Source organism: Peromyscus maniculatus, chromosome 8, assembly GCF_049852395.1.
Source record: "Peromyscus maniculatus bairdii isolate BWxNUB_F1_BW_parent chromosome 8, HU_Pman_BW_mat_3.1, whole genome shotgun sequence".
Taxonomy (NCBI): domain Eukaryota; kingdom Metazoa; phylum Chordata; class Mammalia; order Rodentia; family Cricetidae; genus Peromyscus; species Peromyscus maniculatus.
In genome coordinates, this window is record NC_134859.1 from 104,849,498 (window position 1) to 104,864,413 (window position 14,916).

At 52.0% G+C, this 14,916-nt stretch overlaps 1 protein-coding gene across 2 annotated transcripts in view; it reads left to right on the top strand.

The window, feature by feature from the left end:
- Positions 1 to 14,916, top strand: part of Septin9 (septin 9) — a 166,867-nt gene that overhangs the window by 12,202 nt on the left and 139,749 nt on the right. Inside the window, exon 2 of one of the 2 annotated variants that reach the window (XM_016008561.3) lies at positions 10,304 to 10,360. The exons of the other annotated variant lie outside the window; for it this stretch is intronic. Within the exon in view, the coding sequence (XP_015864047.1) occupies positions 10,304 to 10,360 (57 nt within the window). The remainder of the gene's footprint in view (positions 1 to 10,303; positions 10,361 to 14,916) is intronic. 2 annotated transcript variants of the gene reach the window in all.

The following is a 14,916-nucleotide window of genomic DNA, read 5'->3' on the forward strand; positions in this document are numbered from 1 at the left end:
AGTTTCTGTGTTTACTTGGTTGGGTCTAAGCGGCTGTGGGACTGGCAGGTGACAAAGATTTGTCCTGACTGTGGGCAAGGCATGAAAACTCTAGCTACATCCCTTGGACCTGGAGTTATAGACAGTTGAGAGCTACCATGTGGGTGCTGGGAATTGAACCCGGGTCCTCTGGAAAAGCAGTCAGTGCTCATAACCATTGAGCCATCTCTCCAGCCCTGACGGCACAGCAGCTCTTATAAAGGAAAGCATCTGACTGGGGTCTTGGTTACAGTTTCAGAGGTTTAGTCCATTATCATCATGGCAGGGAGCATGGAGGCATGCAGGAAGACATGGAGCTGGAGAAGGAGCTGAGGGCTTTATGTCCTGATCCACAGGCAGCAGGCAGAGACGCTGGGTCTGGCCTGGGCTTTTGAAACCTGATTGTTCACTCTCAGTGACACACCTCCTCCAACAAGGCTACACCTCCTAATCCTTCCCAAACAGTTCACCAACTGGGGACCAGGCATTCAAACATGTGAGCCTGTGGGGGCCGTTCTTATTCAAACCACCACACCCTACTCTCCTACAAGTTCCACAGTGAAGTCTTCACCCTCAATGGGACTATTTGGACAGGCAGCCCCCACGGGGAGGTAATGAAGCTCGGCCCTGAGTCCATGGAACTGGCATTCTTATGAGAGGGGGAGGGACCACCAGGGTCCACATCAGGTGTGTCAAAAAGACCACAGGAAAACAAGATGACAAAGAGACTTCACCAGAAACCAGTTCCAGCTGCATGCTGCTCTTACATTTTGTTCTTCTGGTCTCCTGAACTGTGGGGGACATGGAGTTCTGTTACCTTCCACCTCCAGTCTGGGGATTCTGACTCACTTGACTGAGTACCTGACATGTTGTCTGACTAGGATGTGGTCATGTTGTGAATTCCAGCATGCCGGGCCTTTTTCCTATGTGGCCCAGACTGGCCTTGAACTCACGGCAATCCTCCAGCCTCAGCCTTCAGAGTGTGGGCACCACAGGCATAAGTCACCATGCCCAGCTTAACCTTGAGGAACAGTGAGGTCATCTTTAGTCCATCTTGTATCTGGATCATTTGCATGTTACAAGCTTGCATATTGCATTAATAAACGGTTGCATTTATTACAATTTGATGGTAGCAGCAAGCCTCCCCTGTGTCTGAATTCTCTCTGTTATGCTTGCTGGAGCCTAGAACTGGAAGTTCACTGTCATGAAGACAGCAGCTGCCCAGTAGACCAGAACACTCACCATTCTCCTGGGATGAGAGGGACTCTCAAGCCTCCAGGGGAGCTTGCTCCACAGCCACCACAGGTGCTTTGAAGTGGGCCTTGATGACAGGGAGAAAGATGCCACTGCCCCACCCCAGAGCAGAGCTTCTTGCCTGGGGTGTGAATATACCTCAGGGGATGCCCTGGAGGGTTGCTCGTCACAGGACTCAGGAGCTGGCTGGACTCACCTGATGTTGGCTTTTTCATTCAGCTGTCTATCGCTTGCTCTGGCTGTTTCCAGTCTTGCTTCCACACCCCCTGCCACTTTGGGTGTTCCAGGGTGACACACTCTAGCCCCTGTGCTGGCTTTAGGGACTTCTGGTCCCTGCTGGTGACTACCGGTTGTATTCCAGTGGTCTTCTGGGGACAGGGCCTCCTGAGTGGACTCACTGCGCTGACTTCTGTAGTTCTTGGAGGCCAGTCATTGCATGGTCACTAAGACACCAGAGCAAGCAGGACCTGTACATCTCAGCACTGACATGCTGACTCCATCATTTCACCTCCCCCCTTGGTCATGTCTGCCTGTGGGCCACCAAAGGCCAGGTGTGGCTAAGTCAAACGTGAAGAAGCGGTCTTTCTGTTCATTGGTCAGCTACCAACCTGCTGCATCCTCAGACGGGTAAAATTTGAATTCTTGAGGATTGAGGACCATGGCTCAGTCAGTAAAGTGTCTGCCACATTAGCATGAGACCTGGGTTTATCACCAGCACCACATAAAAAAGCGCTGCGCTGACCTGTGCCCGCAATCCGGGTGCTGGAGAGGCAGAGGCAGGGAATCCCTGGGACTCACTGGCCAGCCAGACTAACCGAATTTGGAGACCCCTAGTTCCAGTGAGAATCCTGCTTGTCTCAAAAAGCAAGGTGGAGGGCTCCCTAGGAATGAGGCGGTCCTCTGACCCCCACGTGTGTGTGCGCACACATGAAGAATTGGTGTTTAGTATATGAATGCCCCACTAAACATTTGGAATATACTTATGCCTGAAAAGTGGTTTGCCTCACATCTGAAATGCTCAAGTTCAAGTTCAGCGAAGCATCCTGTGTTTTATGTGGCAACCTCACCTGGGAGAACAGTGTGAGTCCAGACACCCACCAGTAGTGATGTTAGGTGATGGGTGTGACCACTCCCAGTTGGAATGCCCGCTCCCCAGAACACTCTGGGCTCCTCTTCCTCATCTGTGTGACAGAGACCTTTGCTGGTTTGACACTGAGTGAGGTCCTTTGTGTCCATGTCTCCTTGTGTGGGGTCTGGGGCGGCAGCGATGCTTCGTGTCTTCACCCATGCACATCATGTTGATATGGAAACTGTGCCTCCAAAAGCTGAATCCAGACAGTAAGAGCTACAGATTCTTTTTTTTTTTTTTTTTTTTTTAAAACTTTATTTAATTTTCTGTATGAGTGCTCTGCATGTATGCCTGCAGGCCAGAAGAGGGCATCAGATTCTGTTATAGATGGTTGTGAGCCACAATGTGGTTGCTGGAAATTGAACTCAGGACCTCTGGAAGAGCAGCCAGTGCTCTTAACCAATGAGCCATCTCTCCAGCCCAAGCTACAGATTCTTAAGGACACAACACTGCCTCTGAGCGGGGATGGGATAGGGGGAGTGGAGGGGTAGGGGGATTGGGAGGGGGGTGGGGGGTGTCCGGTCTTGCCGCTGGGCCCTCATGATAAGCTCTAACCCCAACAGACCAAGGGCGCTTCACAGAATCAGTGCAGAACCCCCTTTCGGTTGGCATTTTGTAGGTGGATGGGCTGCTTGCCTCTCAGGGCCTGCCAGACAAGGATAGGGGGAAATAGATAGAGGGCCGGATCTCCTGGATTGAAGGCCAAGGACTCTGGTGAGATAGTGTTTGATCTAGGCCACCGCAGTTCCCGGCCGCTGCTTTTGTGGAGGAAGAGGTTGAACTTTGACTGTCCTCCAGGCAGAACAGCCACCCTTGTCACCAGGTCAGCTGCGTCTGCTTGCAGGAGGGCCTGTGGACTGCTGACCTTTCCTCACAGCAGAGACTGGAGAGGGTCACTGGGCCTTCACCAGGAATTCCAGCTGCCCCTCCCCCAGCCATTTTTACGAAAGTCTACCCTAATTGCGCATGGCCTCTTGGTGGGGCGGTGCCATCGTATACAGGCTGAGGGAGGCCGCCCAGGCTCTATCTGTGAGACTATGGGGAAGCCGTCCTCTGTGCTGTGCAAAGACTTTCCAGTGTGGCTGCCTTGGGGTCATTTACACTCCTGCCAGCCACCTTTCACCCAGGTTCTGTAAGTAAGCCCAATAGATCCGCTGGTTTCTTCCATGGGGACCTTTGGTTTGTCATTGGGACTTAGGAGGAGATCGGCTTGTGTCTCCCCAGGAATGGTAGTTTGAATGAGGAATGTCCCCCATGGTCTCAGGCATTTGGACACCTGCTTCCCAGTCAGTGGCGCTGTTTGGAGAGGTTATGTGGAGGTGCAGCTTTGCTGCAGGAAGTGTGTCGGGGTGGGAGGGGTGTCAGACAGACAGCGGAGAGCCTCATGGCACTTGCTCTCCGCCTCTTGCTTTTGGTTGGGATGTGACCTCCCAGCTTGCTGCTCCGGCCACCGGGCCTGCTGCTGGCTGTCACCCTTCCCTGTCATTATGGACTCTCATTCCTCTGAAACCGTAAAGCCAAATAAGCGCTCTCGTTAACAGGCGCTTTCTTCCTTAAGTCGCTTTTGGTCAGGGTATTTTATCGTAGCAACAGAAAACTAGCTAATAAATACATCAGGGAAGAAGTCTCACAAATTCACAGCCTAGGGTGGGCAGAAGCGCTGGGCTGCCAGAGAGGCTCCTCGGGGGCCTCTCAGCCCCACAGCTCCACAGTGCACCACTTAGGCCCAGCTTCAGAGGCCAGGGGCACATGTGGGGGCTCGGGAGGGGGCAGCTCCTCAGCCCCGTCTCTGCTGAAGATAAGCCCTGAGCTGCCACCGCCACCGCCGCTGGTGACAACCCTGGACTCTGTACTCCAGGCCCACCTGCAGCTCTTAGTGCTGGCCTAGCTCTCAGTGAGCAGACAAGCAGTGACCGAGAGGTGAGCTGGAGCCCCCATTCCAGGCCCCAAGGGGAAGGGCCACTTGGGGTGAGGTCTACTGGGACCCACTTGTCCCCTCTCGAAGGGATTTTCATGCATTTTAAGAAAAAAGTTAAGCTGGGCATAGTGGTTCATGCCTGTAATTCTAAAATAAAGCTTAAGAGACTAAGGCAGGAGGATTGCCATGAATTTTAGGGCCAATGTGAGGTACAGAGTGAGTCCTATGTCTCTCTGGGATGTGGAGGGTGATTCTGTCTCAAAACACAAAAGACAAACCTGGGCTTGGAAGAACACACCTTTAATCCCAGCACTCAGGAGGCAGAGGCAGGCAGATCTCTGTGAGTTCGAGGCCAGCCTGGTCTATAGAGTGAGTTCCAGGCCAGCCAGGGCTACACAGAGAAACCCTGTCTCTAAAAACAAACAAACAAAAAAAAATAAGGTAAAAATCTCATTATTTTCTGTAGACAGTCTTGTGTCCATGTTGAGAATTGATATGTGCACATAGTGAGTCTGTGTGGTGATTGGCAGTTTGAATCCCAGAGCACATATAAAGCCAGGCATGGTAGTGGGAGCCTGTAATCCCAACAGAATCTCTAGGAGTTCACAGCAAGCCAGCCTGGTCTACACAGTGAACAAGAGAAAGGGACCCGTCTCAAACATTGGAGAAGGTGAGGACAGACACCCAAGGTTGGCTGGCCTCTGACCTCCACACATGTGCTGAGGCTGGAGTGCACACTCACTTACACACACTGACACAAACATGTACACACTATGTAAATAAAGTAGTAGATACATTAATTAAAAGTCCCTCACATGTTGTTCAAATCTTAAATGGTCTTATTAATAGAAAACCCAGAGCCAGATATCAGGGTGAAAGCTGAAAGATCAGAGAAGCAGAACAGCCAGCCACTGGTTCTTACCTCTACGAAATCCTTAACCTAAAGAGAGTGAGTTTCTGATTCCTCACGCCTTATATACCTTTCTCCGCCCTGCCATGTTACTTCCTGAGATTAAAGGTGTGTGTGCTTCCCAAGCAAAGGCATGAGATCTCAAGTGCTGAGATTAAAGGTGTGTGCCACCACTGCCTGACCTCTGTGTCTAATCTAGTGGCTGCCTCTGTCCTCTGATCCTCAGGCAAGTTTATTAGGGTACACAATATATCACCACACTCACATCTTTCCATTTACCCCAACTCATAAGCATGGGGAAAACGCCTCAGACAGTGTTTGAGTTTCTAGACCCTTAGGCCAGGACCTGTCTCTGCAGGGCTGCTGTGCTCAACCCAGGGCACAGATTTGGAAATGGTCAAAGAAGTTCAAGAGGATACTGTCTCACACAGACACACAGACAGACAGACAAACACACACACTGTCATGCACACGCATGCACATGCATGCACACATGCACACAAACCACATTTGTGCACACACGTTTGTGTCTGTATGCAGCTAGGGAGCAGTTCTGCAAGGGGAATGTGTCCCAGGGCCCCTGTCCTGCCCAGGCCACGCTGGTGCTCTTGGGACAGAGTGCCTTCCTTCCTTGTCTATGGTGCCGTCTTTTGAGTTTCCTGATTTAGATGGTGGTCAAGCGTTCTTCTGCCTTCAGGCCCATCTCCTTGGTAGTGTGTTTTAATCTTGTAGCCTTGATTTCTACCCTAAGTTACAGGCACCCAGAGTGAGGCTCCCTGGATTTGTTTTCCTCAGATCTAGGAACTGGCCACCCTTTCTTGATAATGCTGATCCTGGGGGCTGGAAGGGGCTCACTGGCCTGAGTTGGCAGGGCACCGAGCAGAATTCCCAGGGACCTTTCTCAGGGTAGCAGCACCTGGGCTATAGCATTGGGGGTCTCAGTTATAACTCATATCTCATTAATAGCATCAGCACAGGAAAGCCAAGTTTTGTTAACACCGAATTATAGGTCCATAGGTCTAGGCTGGTATGTTAGGCTGTACATTATAACAATACCATAGAATATAATTATTATAATAGTTAACAATAACGACACCATTGATTGACCAGTTATTTTGTGCCCAGCACTATGCTAAGTGCTCACAATGTGGAATGTCATTTAGGGTTTTCTTTTCTCTCTTTCTCTTCTTTCTTTTGAGGCTGGGTCTCACTATGTAGCCCTTGCTGTCCTGGAACTCACTATGTAGACCAGGCTGGCCTTGAACTCACTGAGATCTATCTGCCTATCTCTGTCTCTCAGTGCTGGGATTAAAGGTGTGTGCTGCCATACTCAACATTTAATCTTTATGCTTTAAATATTTAATTTATTTTGAACTGCATCAAATTCTCTCTCTCTCTCTCACACACACACACACACACAATGCTGTGGATTGGACTCAGGTTTGCCCATGCTAACAACTCTACCACTGAACCAGACCCCACCCTTAAATGTACCTGTGAATGGCTCCATGTTTCATGTGTATCTTAGCAAATGTACAAATCATGGTAAATATTTTTGCCTCTGCAGACACATACCATTCCTCTATGGTATAAACAGAATCCTTTCTCTTAGCACTTATTACTATGTGTAGTGTGTGTGTGTGTGTGTGTGTGTGTGTGTGTGAGTGTGTGTGATGCACATGTTTGTGTAGGTGTGTGCGCATGTATATGTAAGGGCCAGAGACCCACATCAGATGTCTTTCTTGATGGTGTTCTGGTATACTTTTTAAAAGATTTATTTTATGTACTTATCTTTGTGTATCTGTCTGTGTGTGGGTATGTGCACGTGAGTGCAGGTGCACTCAGAGGCCAGAAGAGGGTGCTGGATCCCCCTGGAGCTGGAGTTATAGCCAGTTAGTTGTGGACCACCCGGTACAGTGCTGGGAACCAAACTGAAATCCTCACTAGAGCAGTATGCATTCTAACCACTGAGCTCTCTCTCTAATCTCTCCACCATATGTTTGGAGACAGGCTCTCTCACTGAATGTGAATCTCATTGATACAGCCAGGTTGTCTGGTCACTGAGCCCTGGTATTCTCCTGTCTCTGGCTCCCTAGTGCTGGGGTAACATATGCATGCACCTGGTTCTTACCTGGGTGCTGGGGATCTGAACTCAGGTCCTCTTGCCTGCGTGGCAGGCACCTTACCAAGAGCATCTCCTCAGCTTGTTTACTTGTTTGATTTTGAAACAGAATCTCACTGTGTAGCCTTGGCTACACGGCGTAGCTTCAGATCCACCTGCATCTGCCTCTTGAGTTCTGTGATTAAAGGTGTGTGCCACCCTGCCGTGCATTCTATCTTGCTTTTTTTTTTTTTTTTTTGAGACAGGGTTTCTCTGTGTAGTTTTGGTGCCTGTCCTGGAACTCACTTTGTAGACCAGGCTGGCCTCGAACTCACAGAGATCTGCCTGGCTCTGCCTCCCGAGTGCTGGGATTAAAGGCGTGCACCACCACTGCCTGGCTCTATCTTGCTTTTTTGAGACGGGGTCTCTCATTGGTTTGTTGAGGCCGCCTGGTCAGGGAGTCCCAGAGTCTGTCTCCACCTATGCTGGGATTACAAATATGTGCCATTACATGGCTTTTCCACGTAGGTTTTGGGGATCAAACGTAGGTCCTTTTGCTCCTGCGACAAACACTTTACAAATTGAGCTATTTCCCCAGACCTCCTTGTCACTAAATGTTAATGGCCCAGAGGAAAACTCTACTGGTGTCCCCTCTGACCTGGAAGCTGTAACTGGATGAGGTCACTGTGCCTGTGAGGTCTGATCTGCTGCTGGGCCTTGCCCCAGAGGACTCGGGTCACTTGCTCTGGGCTGACTCCAGACGGCAGGTTTTGTGGGTCTCTGCCTGCCCCTTCTGAATCTTCTTCATTTTAAAGTCACATAAAAATAACTCAATCCTCTGCTGGATCGTAGTCCTTGGCTGCCTTGGACACAGGCCTGCAGGAGGAGATCCAAGCCGGTGTGTTTGAGCCTACTTGTTCTGGGGCTCTTCCCGGGACCATGCCTAAGCCTAGGATGCAGGGGACCCTCAGCCCCTTCTGGCTGGCAGGCTCCTCTAGAGTTTCTCTGGCAGGGATGTCCATTTTAGGAAATCAGAAAAATAAACAGCATAAACAAAATAAAAACTTTGCCCCAGAAACCCCAAACACATGCTGTTTTCCCAGTTGGGTTTGGGGAGACGGAGTCACGTACACCAGGTTGCTTAACTCACTCAGATCCTCTTGTATTTCTGTCTGAAACCAGAAGGCAGGAACTCGGTGTGTGTGTTCAGCGGGCCCAAAGAAAGGACAGGGCACGCTCTGTCTCCAGCACCCATCTCATCTGGAAGTGACTCAGGCCACAGGAATGTTCAATGCCGCCTTTTCTTGTTGACTGACTGCTCCTTACCCCAGTTTCTATCTTGGGGACACAGTTGCTGTTCACTAGTGCCAGGTGGTCTTGGACCTAGGTGGTGTCTCATAGCGGTTCGTTGACTGAATGGGAGTAGGAGAAGGTGGTGTTGACTGCATTCACCCATCGATGCAGGGTAGCTCATCAGGTGTGGGTGGGCTGTTGCTGGTGATGAGGTGCTCACACTTCAGCGCACTCAGGAGAAGGCCTGTCTCCACTCCTCCTCTGTGGCCCCGGGCAGCTCACCTGAGTCACACTGCTAGTCCGGAGAAGTGTGTCAGTTCCAAGGACTAGTTCTAAGTTTCCTTACAACCCCCATCTACCTGTTCATTCATCCACATACCCATCTGTCTGTCCATCTGTCCATCCACTCACATATTTATCCATCCATCCACCCACCCACACATTCACCTATCCGTCCACCCATTTACTTATCCGTCGATTCACCCATCCATCTCCCTACCCAAACATCCTCTTCCTAGTGGACTGGCCAGGGATTACAGACTGACTAAGAAGTGAGTGGTTGAGTGAATGGATAGATGGGTAGATGGATGAACAAATGAGTGGGTGTAAGAGTGTAGGAGTCTAAAGAGATTCCTTTGACCAATGCCAAGATGTGTGGACGGTACAGGGGAGTGTCTATGTCTAGCCTAGGCGATCATGTTGCTGTTGGGGATGGAGAGATAGCCTCTCTGGCCTAGATGGGAGTGTCCTTTGTGGCTCTCTGAAGGATAGCTATGTGGCATTTAAGAGAGACACTCCCTGAACACCATGACCTGGCTGTGGTAGGGTGGCTGCATGGGTTCTTGAGTCTGTCCTCTTGGCAGCCTCTGGGACGTGCTCAGCGTAGCACCTCATAAAGTCCTCAGGTTAGGACTTGCCCACCACAAGCCTCTCCAACAGGGGAGTGCCAGCCAAGGGGCACATGTGCCTGGAGACAGTGTGTGGCAGGAGACTTAGCTGGTCCAGACTCTGCCTGTCCTCCCTCTTGAAGAGCAGTTTCATTCCATCTTCCCTCAGTGCACGAAGCCTGCTCTACTCAGCCATGGGAGCCCTGGAGGATGGGTGGGGCTTCTGGTCCTTGTGTTAAACAATTTTTTTTTTTTTTTTTTTTTTTAAAGACAAGGCTTCTCTGTATACAGAGAGGCCCTGGCTGTCCTGGATATCCTGGAACTCACTCTATAGCCAGGCTGGCCTTGAACTTAGAGGCCCACCTGCCTATGCCTTCTGAGAGTTGAGATTAAAGGGGTTTGCCTTCACCATCTGGCTAGGTATGGGTCTTAAGTGGTAGGTCCTGGCTGAGTGCTAGCCCCTCTCTATCAGCGGTCTGTACTGTGAGGATATTTGAGCTAGACCCAGATTTGGACTCTCACTGTGGGTTCAACTTCTGGTTGCTGTGTGGCCCCAAGCAGGTTACCCTGAGACTCAGCTCCCTTACCTGCACAATGGGTCCAGTGAGAGCTGTGTGAGGCATCCAGGTGGGTGTCTGTCATCACTCTGAGGGACAGGTGGCTACCTGTCTGGGTTTATTTGGTTCTGCAGCCCTTGGCAGGTGCAGAAGTGGGAACACACGCATGTTGGCCACCCACCGGGAGGGAGAGCCTGATGGCCTTATGTGACCTTTCCCATTTTTTGTGCCTTTAGGAGTCGCACGGACCTCCAGCGGCCGCCTCCGGAGGCTTGCGGATCCCACAGGCCCAGGTAAGCCGCTGGTGTCTTGGCTGCCTTTGGGACCTAACTCCCAGCCCGACTTGGCTGGGTGAGTGGAGCCTTTGCTGTGGTACTTGTCTTTCGTCTTTGATGTTTCTGTGCAGGTAGCCGGGCTTGGGTCTGCCAGCCAGGTTGCCCACCTCTGCAGATGCCACCCCCAGGCACAGGATAGAGAGTAAGGAAGTGAGCAGGGGAGGGTGGCCTTATCTGCAGCGAGTGACCCGTGGAAGGGTGTCTTTGACTGTGGCCCGTTCAGTGTCTGTGGACAGCCCGTCAGTGGGCTCTTGGTACAAGGAGGGGCCATGTCACACGCCACTCTTTCTGCTTCTTTTGATTGTTCAAATTGTCCCCAATAACCATTGGAGAAGAGGAGACAAACGTGTCCTTGCCAGAGCTCTGGGGCCACCTGGGGAGGAGTTGCCTCTCCAAAGCTTGAAGGAGGCTCTGCCAACCACAGGGTCCAACCTGCCTAAGTGCCAGGGGCTGTCTCCCTCCCTCAATGCCCGGGCCAGGGCCTGTGTGTCTTCTCTTGCCGGGCATTTTCAGACCCCATTATAAGCTTCTCCATTCCTGGAGTCCTCTGCTTACCTCTGATGATCCCTCTAGTGCCAGACTGAGGGATGTGCATTTCTTCTGATGACCTTTGTTTGGGGAGGATGTTAGTGGCCAGAGGTGATGGGACCCGCTTCCATAGCAAATGATATCATGTACTCATCTATGCATGTGGAATGAACAGAGGAGACGCATGGGCAGAGGGTAGATAGTGTGGCCAGGGGAGGCAGACATCGTCAGGAGACACCAAAGGAAACCCAAGCAACAAATTGTCATCAAGACTATCTCGAGAGCCAAGCTCTTCAGTGCTAACCTGCAGGAGGCCTCCTTCCAGGCAGGGAGCCTTCAGGGACAAGGGCACCCCGCCACCTGGGCCCACTGTCCTCTGGCTCCTGCCCAGAGGAACACTCTGCTGGTTGGAGAATCTAACTTTGTGTTGTGGGGAAGGTGGCCAGGAGCCACATGTGCCCGCTGGCCACTGAAATAGAGGCGTTAGGTAGATTGTATCGCTCATTGGTTTGTATAGAATTTATTTTCAATGAAATTCTACATAATTTGGTATATACATTTGTAGCTGTGAAACAGACTATTCTGGACCAACCAGGGCTGCCCAAGGCTCCAGAATTCTAAGCATTCCCAAGGCTGTGTTGCTTCTCCTAGCTCATCTTCAGGGTGTGGTCTGGCCTAGGGTGGCTGGCTCTTTGCAGGGAGCAATGGTGACTTAGGGATGGTGTTGGGTTTAGTGTGTGTGACGTGGATGGTGTGCCAGTGTGGCCCTGGGTTTAGCGTGTATGTGATGTGGATGGTGTGCCAGTGTGGCCCTGGGTTTAGCTTGTGTGTGTGATGTGGATGGTGTGCCAGTGTGGCCCTGGGTTTAGCGTGTGTGTGACGTGGATGGTGTGCCAGTGTGGTGCTGAGTGCCATGTGTGATGAGCCTGGGTGTCGGGAGAGGAGGGTGATGCCCCAACTAGAGGTGGCTGGGCTGCTGAGCAATTCAGCACTTGTGGTTAAAAGGCACCCCGCCCACCATAGCCACGAGACCCACTAACCACTAGCCAGCCCTGCCACTGTTGTGTATCCGGATGCCTTGGGCTTGGGGACCCTTGCTTTGCAGCAGCTCTGCCTCTCCCTCTTGTTGGCCAGCCTTGACCTAAAGGGTTCAAGATAGGCAGCATTTAGGGGTTCAGGTCTTGGAGAGCTGGTACCCTTGGGCTGCATGCATGGAGTCTCCATCTGCTGTTGCCTCCCCAGGCTCAGGCCAGCCAGTTCTGTGCCGTCAGCATTTGGCAGCCCGGACTTGCTCGGCTTGGAAGCCTAAGGCATAATTTGCAGGAGCCTGAAGCTGTAAGCAGTGATCTCGGTTTGCATGGGTCTGCGTGCTGACACACACAGTCTTCCCCAGGGCATCCGCCGGCTCCCATGGGGCACCCGTTCCTGTTCTTCTCATCTCTAAGGCCCCCCTCCCTGCTGCCATGACCCCAGGAAGGCTTCTCTGCCAGACCCCAGGTCTCCACTTGGGGCCTCCCTTTCCGCTGTCCTCTTCCCAGCCTTGGACACACACCCTAGCTGGTCTCCTGTCCAGGACTTTCTGTTCGCTTCCCTGGGGAGAGATGGGGTACCTGACTGTCAGGTCCATTTTCTGTTCTTTCTGAGCTGTGTAGGTCTGGACAGGTATAGCCATTCAGGGCACAAACCAGTCTCTTAGGTCAGATGATACCCACAGTAAAGCTTTGCATTGTCTTACTTTCCATATTTATTTATTTATATTTTTGTAGTACTAGGAATTAAACCTAGGGCCTTGTGCATACTAGGCAAAAGTCCCGACACTACGCACATTAATTTTTTTAAAAACGGGGCATGGTGGTTCACGCCCAATAATCCCTGCACTTGGGAGGCTGAGAGGGAGAATTGCCCTAGCCTGGCACACAGTGAGTTTTCTGGCTATCACGGGCTACAATGCGAGAGCATCTCAAAAACACCCCATACCCAGCTGAGTGTGGTGGTGCGTGGCGGTTATCCCAGCATTTGGTAGAAACTGGAGGATCAGAAATTCGAGGTCATCCTTATCTGCATAGTGAATTCAAGGACAGTCCGGGCCACATGAGACCCCCACCTCCACAATAGATTATGTAATGTAAGGAATAAGGTAACTAAACACAGAGTTGCCCACCAGCCATCTCTACCAATGAGATGTTCCAGGGTAGCCAAGCCTCACCCCTTCCCCTCACCCCGTTCCTGCCAGGATGGAGGAGGAACTGGAATGTGGCCTGAGATTGGGGTAACTGTGCTTTTGCTGCTGAACAGTCTGCACCCCTGTGCACTACCAGCACCCCATAATTGCTGTCTGTCTGCTTCCTCACAACATTAGGGGTGAGGTTGGACCGGGGAAGTCCCCACGGCTTTGGCTTGCCTATTCCTACTGAGTGGTAGTTTGCCTACCCCTTAACCTGTTGGCTTTCCATAGAGCACTTGTCTGCTACCAACCCTGCTGGGAAGGCTCGTCTGCATGCGTCTGTAGGTGGAGGGTGGGACGGACAGATGCCCACCTCTGTCCTTCTGGACAGTGCTACGGTGGCCTTCCCAGTGGTTTTTCTGGTCTCTCCTCCCACACTTGCCCCCTTCCTATGCCCCAAGCAGCCTGTCTGGGCAGACCGCAGCCTTCATTGACCTTTGCCCTGGTTCCCACGGCTCACACAGCGTTTCCGGGCTGACTCCAAGCTTCTTTACTTCCAGCCCAGGATCCCTGGAGCCTCTGTGCCACTGTGGCATCTGGTGTGTGCTTGGGCCTGTTTCTGCCTTCCAGTACCTCTGAGGTCCGTGGCTTTGTTCCTAATCCGGCCATCGGCTCTCCTCTAAGATGCGTGTTTTAGCGGGAGTCATTGGCTAATTACTTTGAGATAAGGTCATCCTGAGCTGCCAAGTCCAAGGGCTGGTGTCCTCAGCGCGGGAGGAGAGGCCACATGAAGGGGAAGCCAAGGACGGCCTGAGAAGAGGCCAGCGACAGCCCTCCCTCGCTGCCTTTCAGGAACCGTGGCTTTCCTACGCTCTGATTTTGGACTTCTGGCTTCAAAGCCAGGAGAGAAGCGAGTTCCAGTGTGTGAAGCGCCCCATTGTGGGTCTCTGATATGGAGTCACACGGCACTCGGACACCTTCCTCTGTGTCCTGGACGGATGCCCCTCCTGTGGCAGGGTCTCCCTGAAATACAGTGTGGGGATGCTGATGTGAGAAGTTGGGAAGGCGCACTTCAAACTTCTCTGCCCTGTCTCCCTTGGTTGGTGCCCCAGGCTCCCTTGACCCCTTCACACACCTTACACACCCCTCTTACACACCCCTTTTTAGGGAAGCCATCTTGCTGCCATGAATACTTGTCCGTAACTAATTTTCTAGCTGCTGCCATCCCTAGTAGGTTCCAGATAAGTGGGAGCTGTCCTGTGTGTCCTGCCGTTTCTCAGGGCTGTGTGTCCTGCTGTCTTGGTGGGAGGAGCTACTGTGGGTGCGGGCGTTGACAGCCGGTGACCCTGAGCCAGGCCACGTTAACAAGTGTGCCACACGGAGCTGGTGGAGGAAGAGCTGCAGCGGGCCTTGCCTCTGGGCTCCTGTGGGCTCCCCTGGCTCGTCCCTTCTGCTGACCCAGGGGCTCCCTCTCCTGCTTCTCTTCAGTGTCTCAGCCTTAATGCCTGTTTTAGAGATGTTTCTATTTCTGTGATAAAACGCCATGACCAAAAGCAACTTGAGGAGGAAAGGACTTATTATAGTCTGTCACAGAGGGTAGTCAGGGCAGGGACCCAAGACAGGCACTGGAGCAGGACCCGTGGAGAACGCTGCTCACTGGCTTGCTCAGCCTGCCTTCTTGTACCACCCAGGATCCCCTGCCCAGAGGTGGCACCACCCACAGTGATAGGAGCCCACCCCCATCCATCATCAGTCAAGAAACTGCCCCTTGGGCCAGTCTGATGGAGACATTCTCTCAGCTGGGGTTTCCTCTTTCCAGACA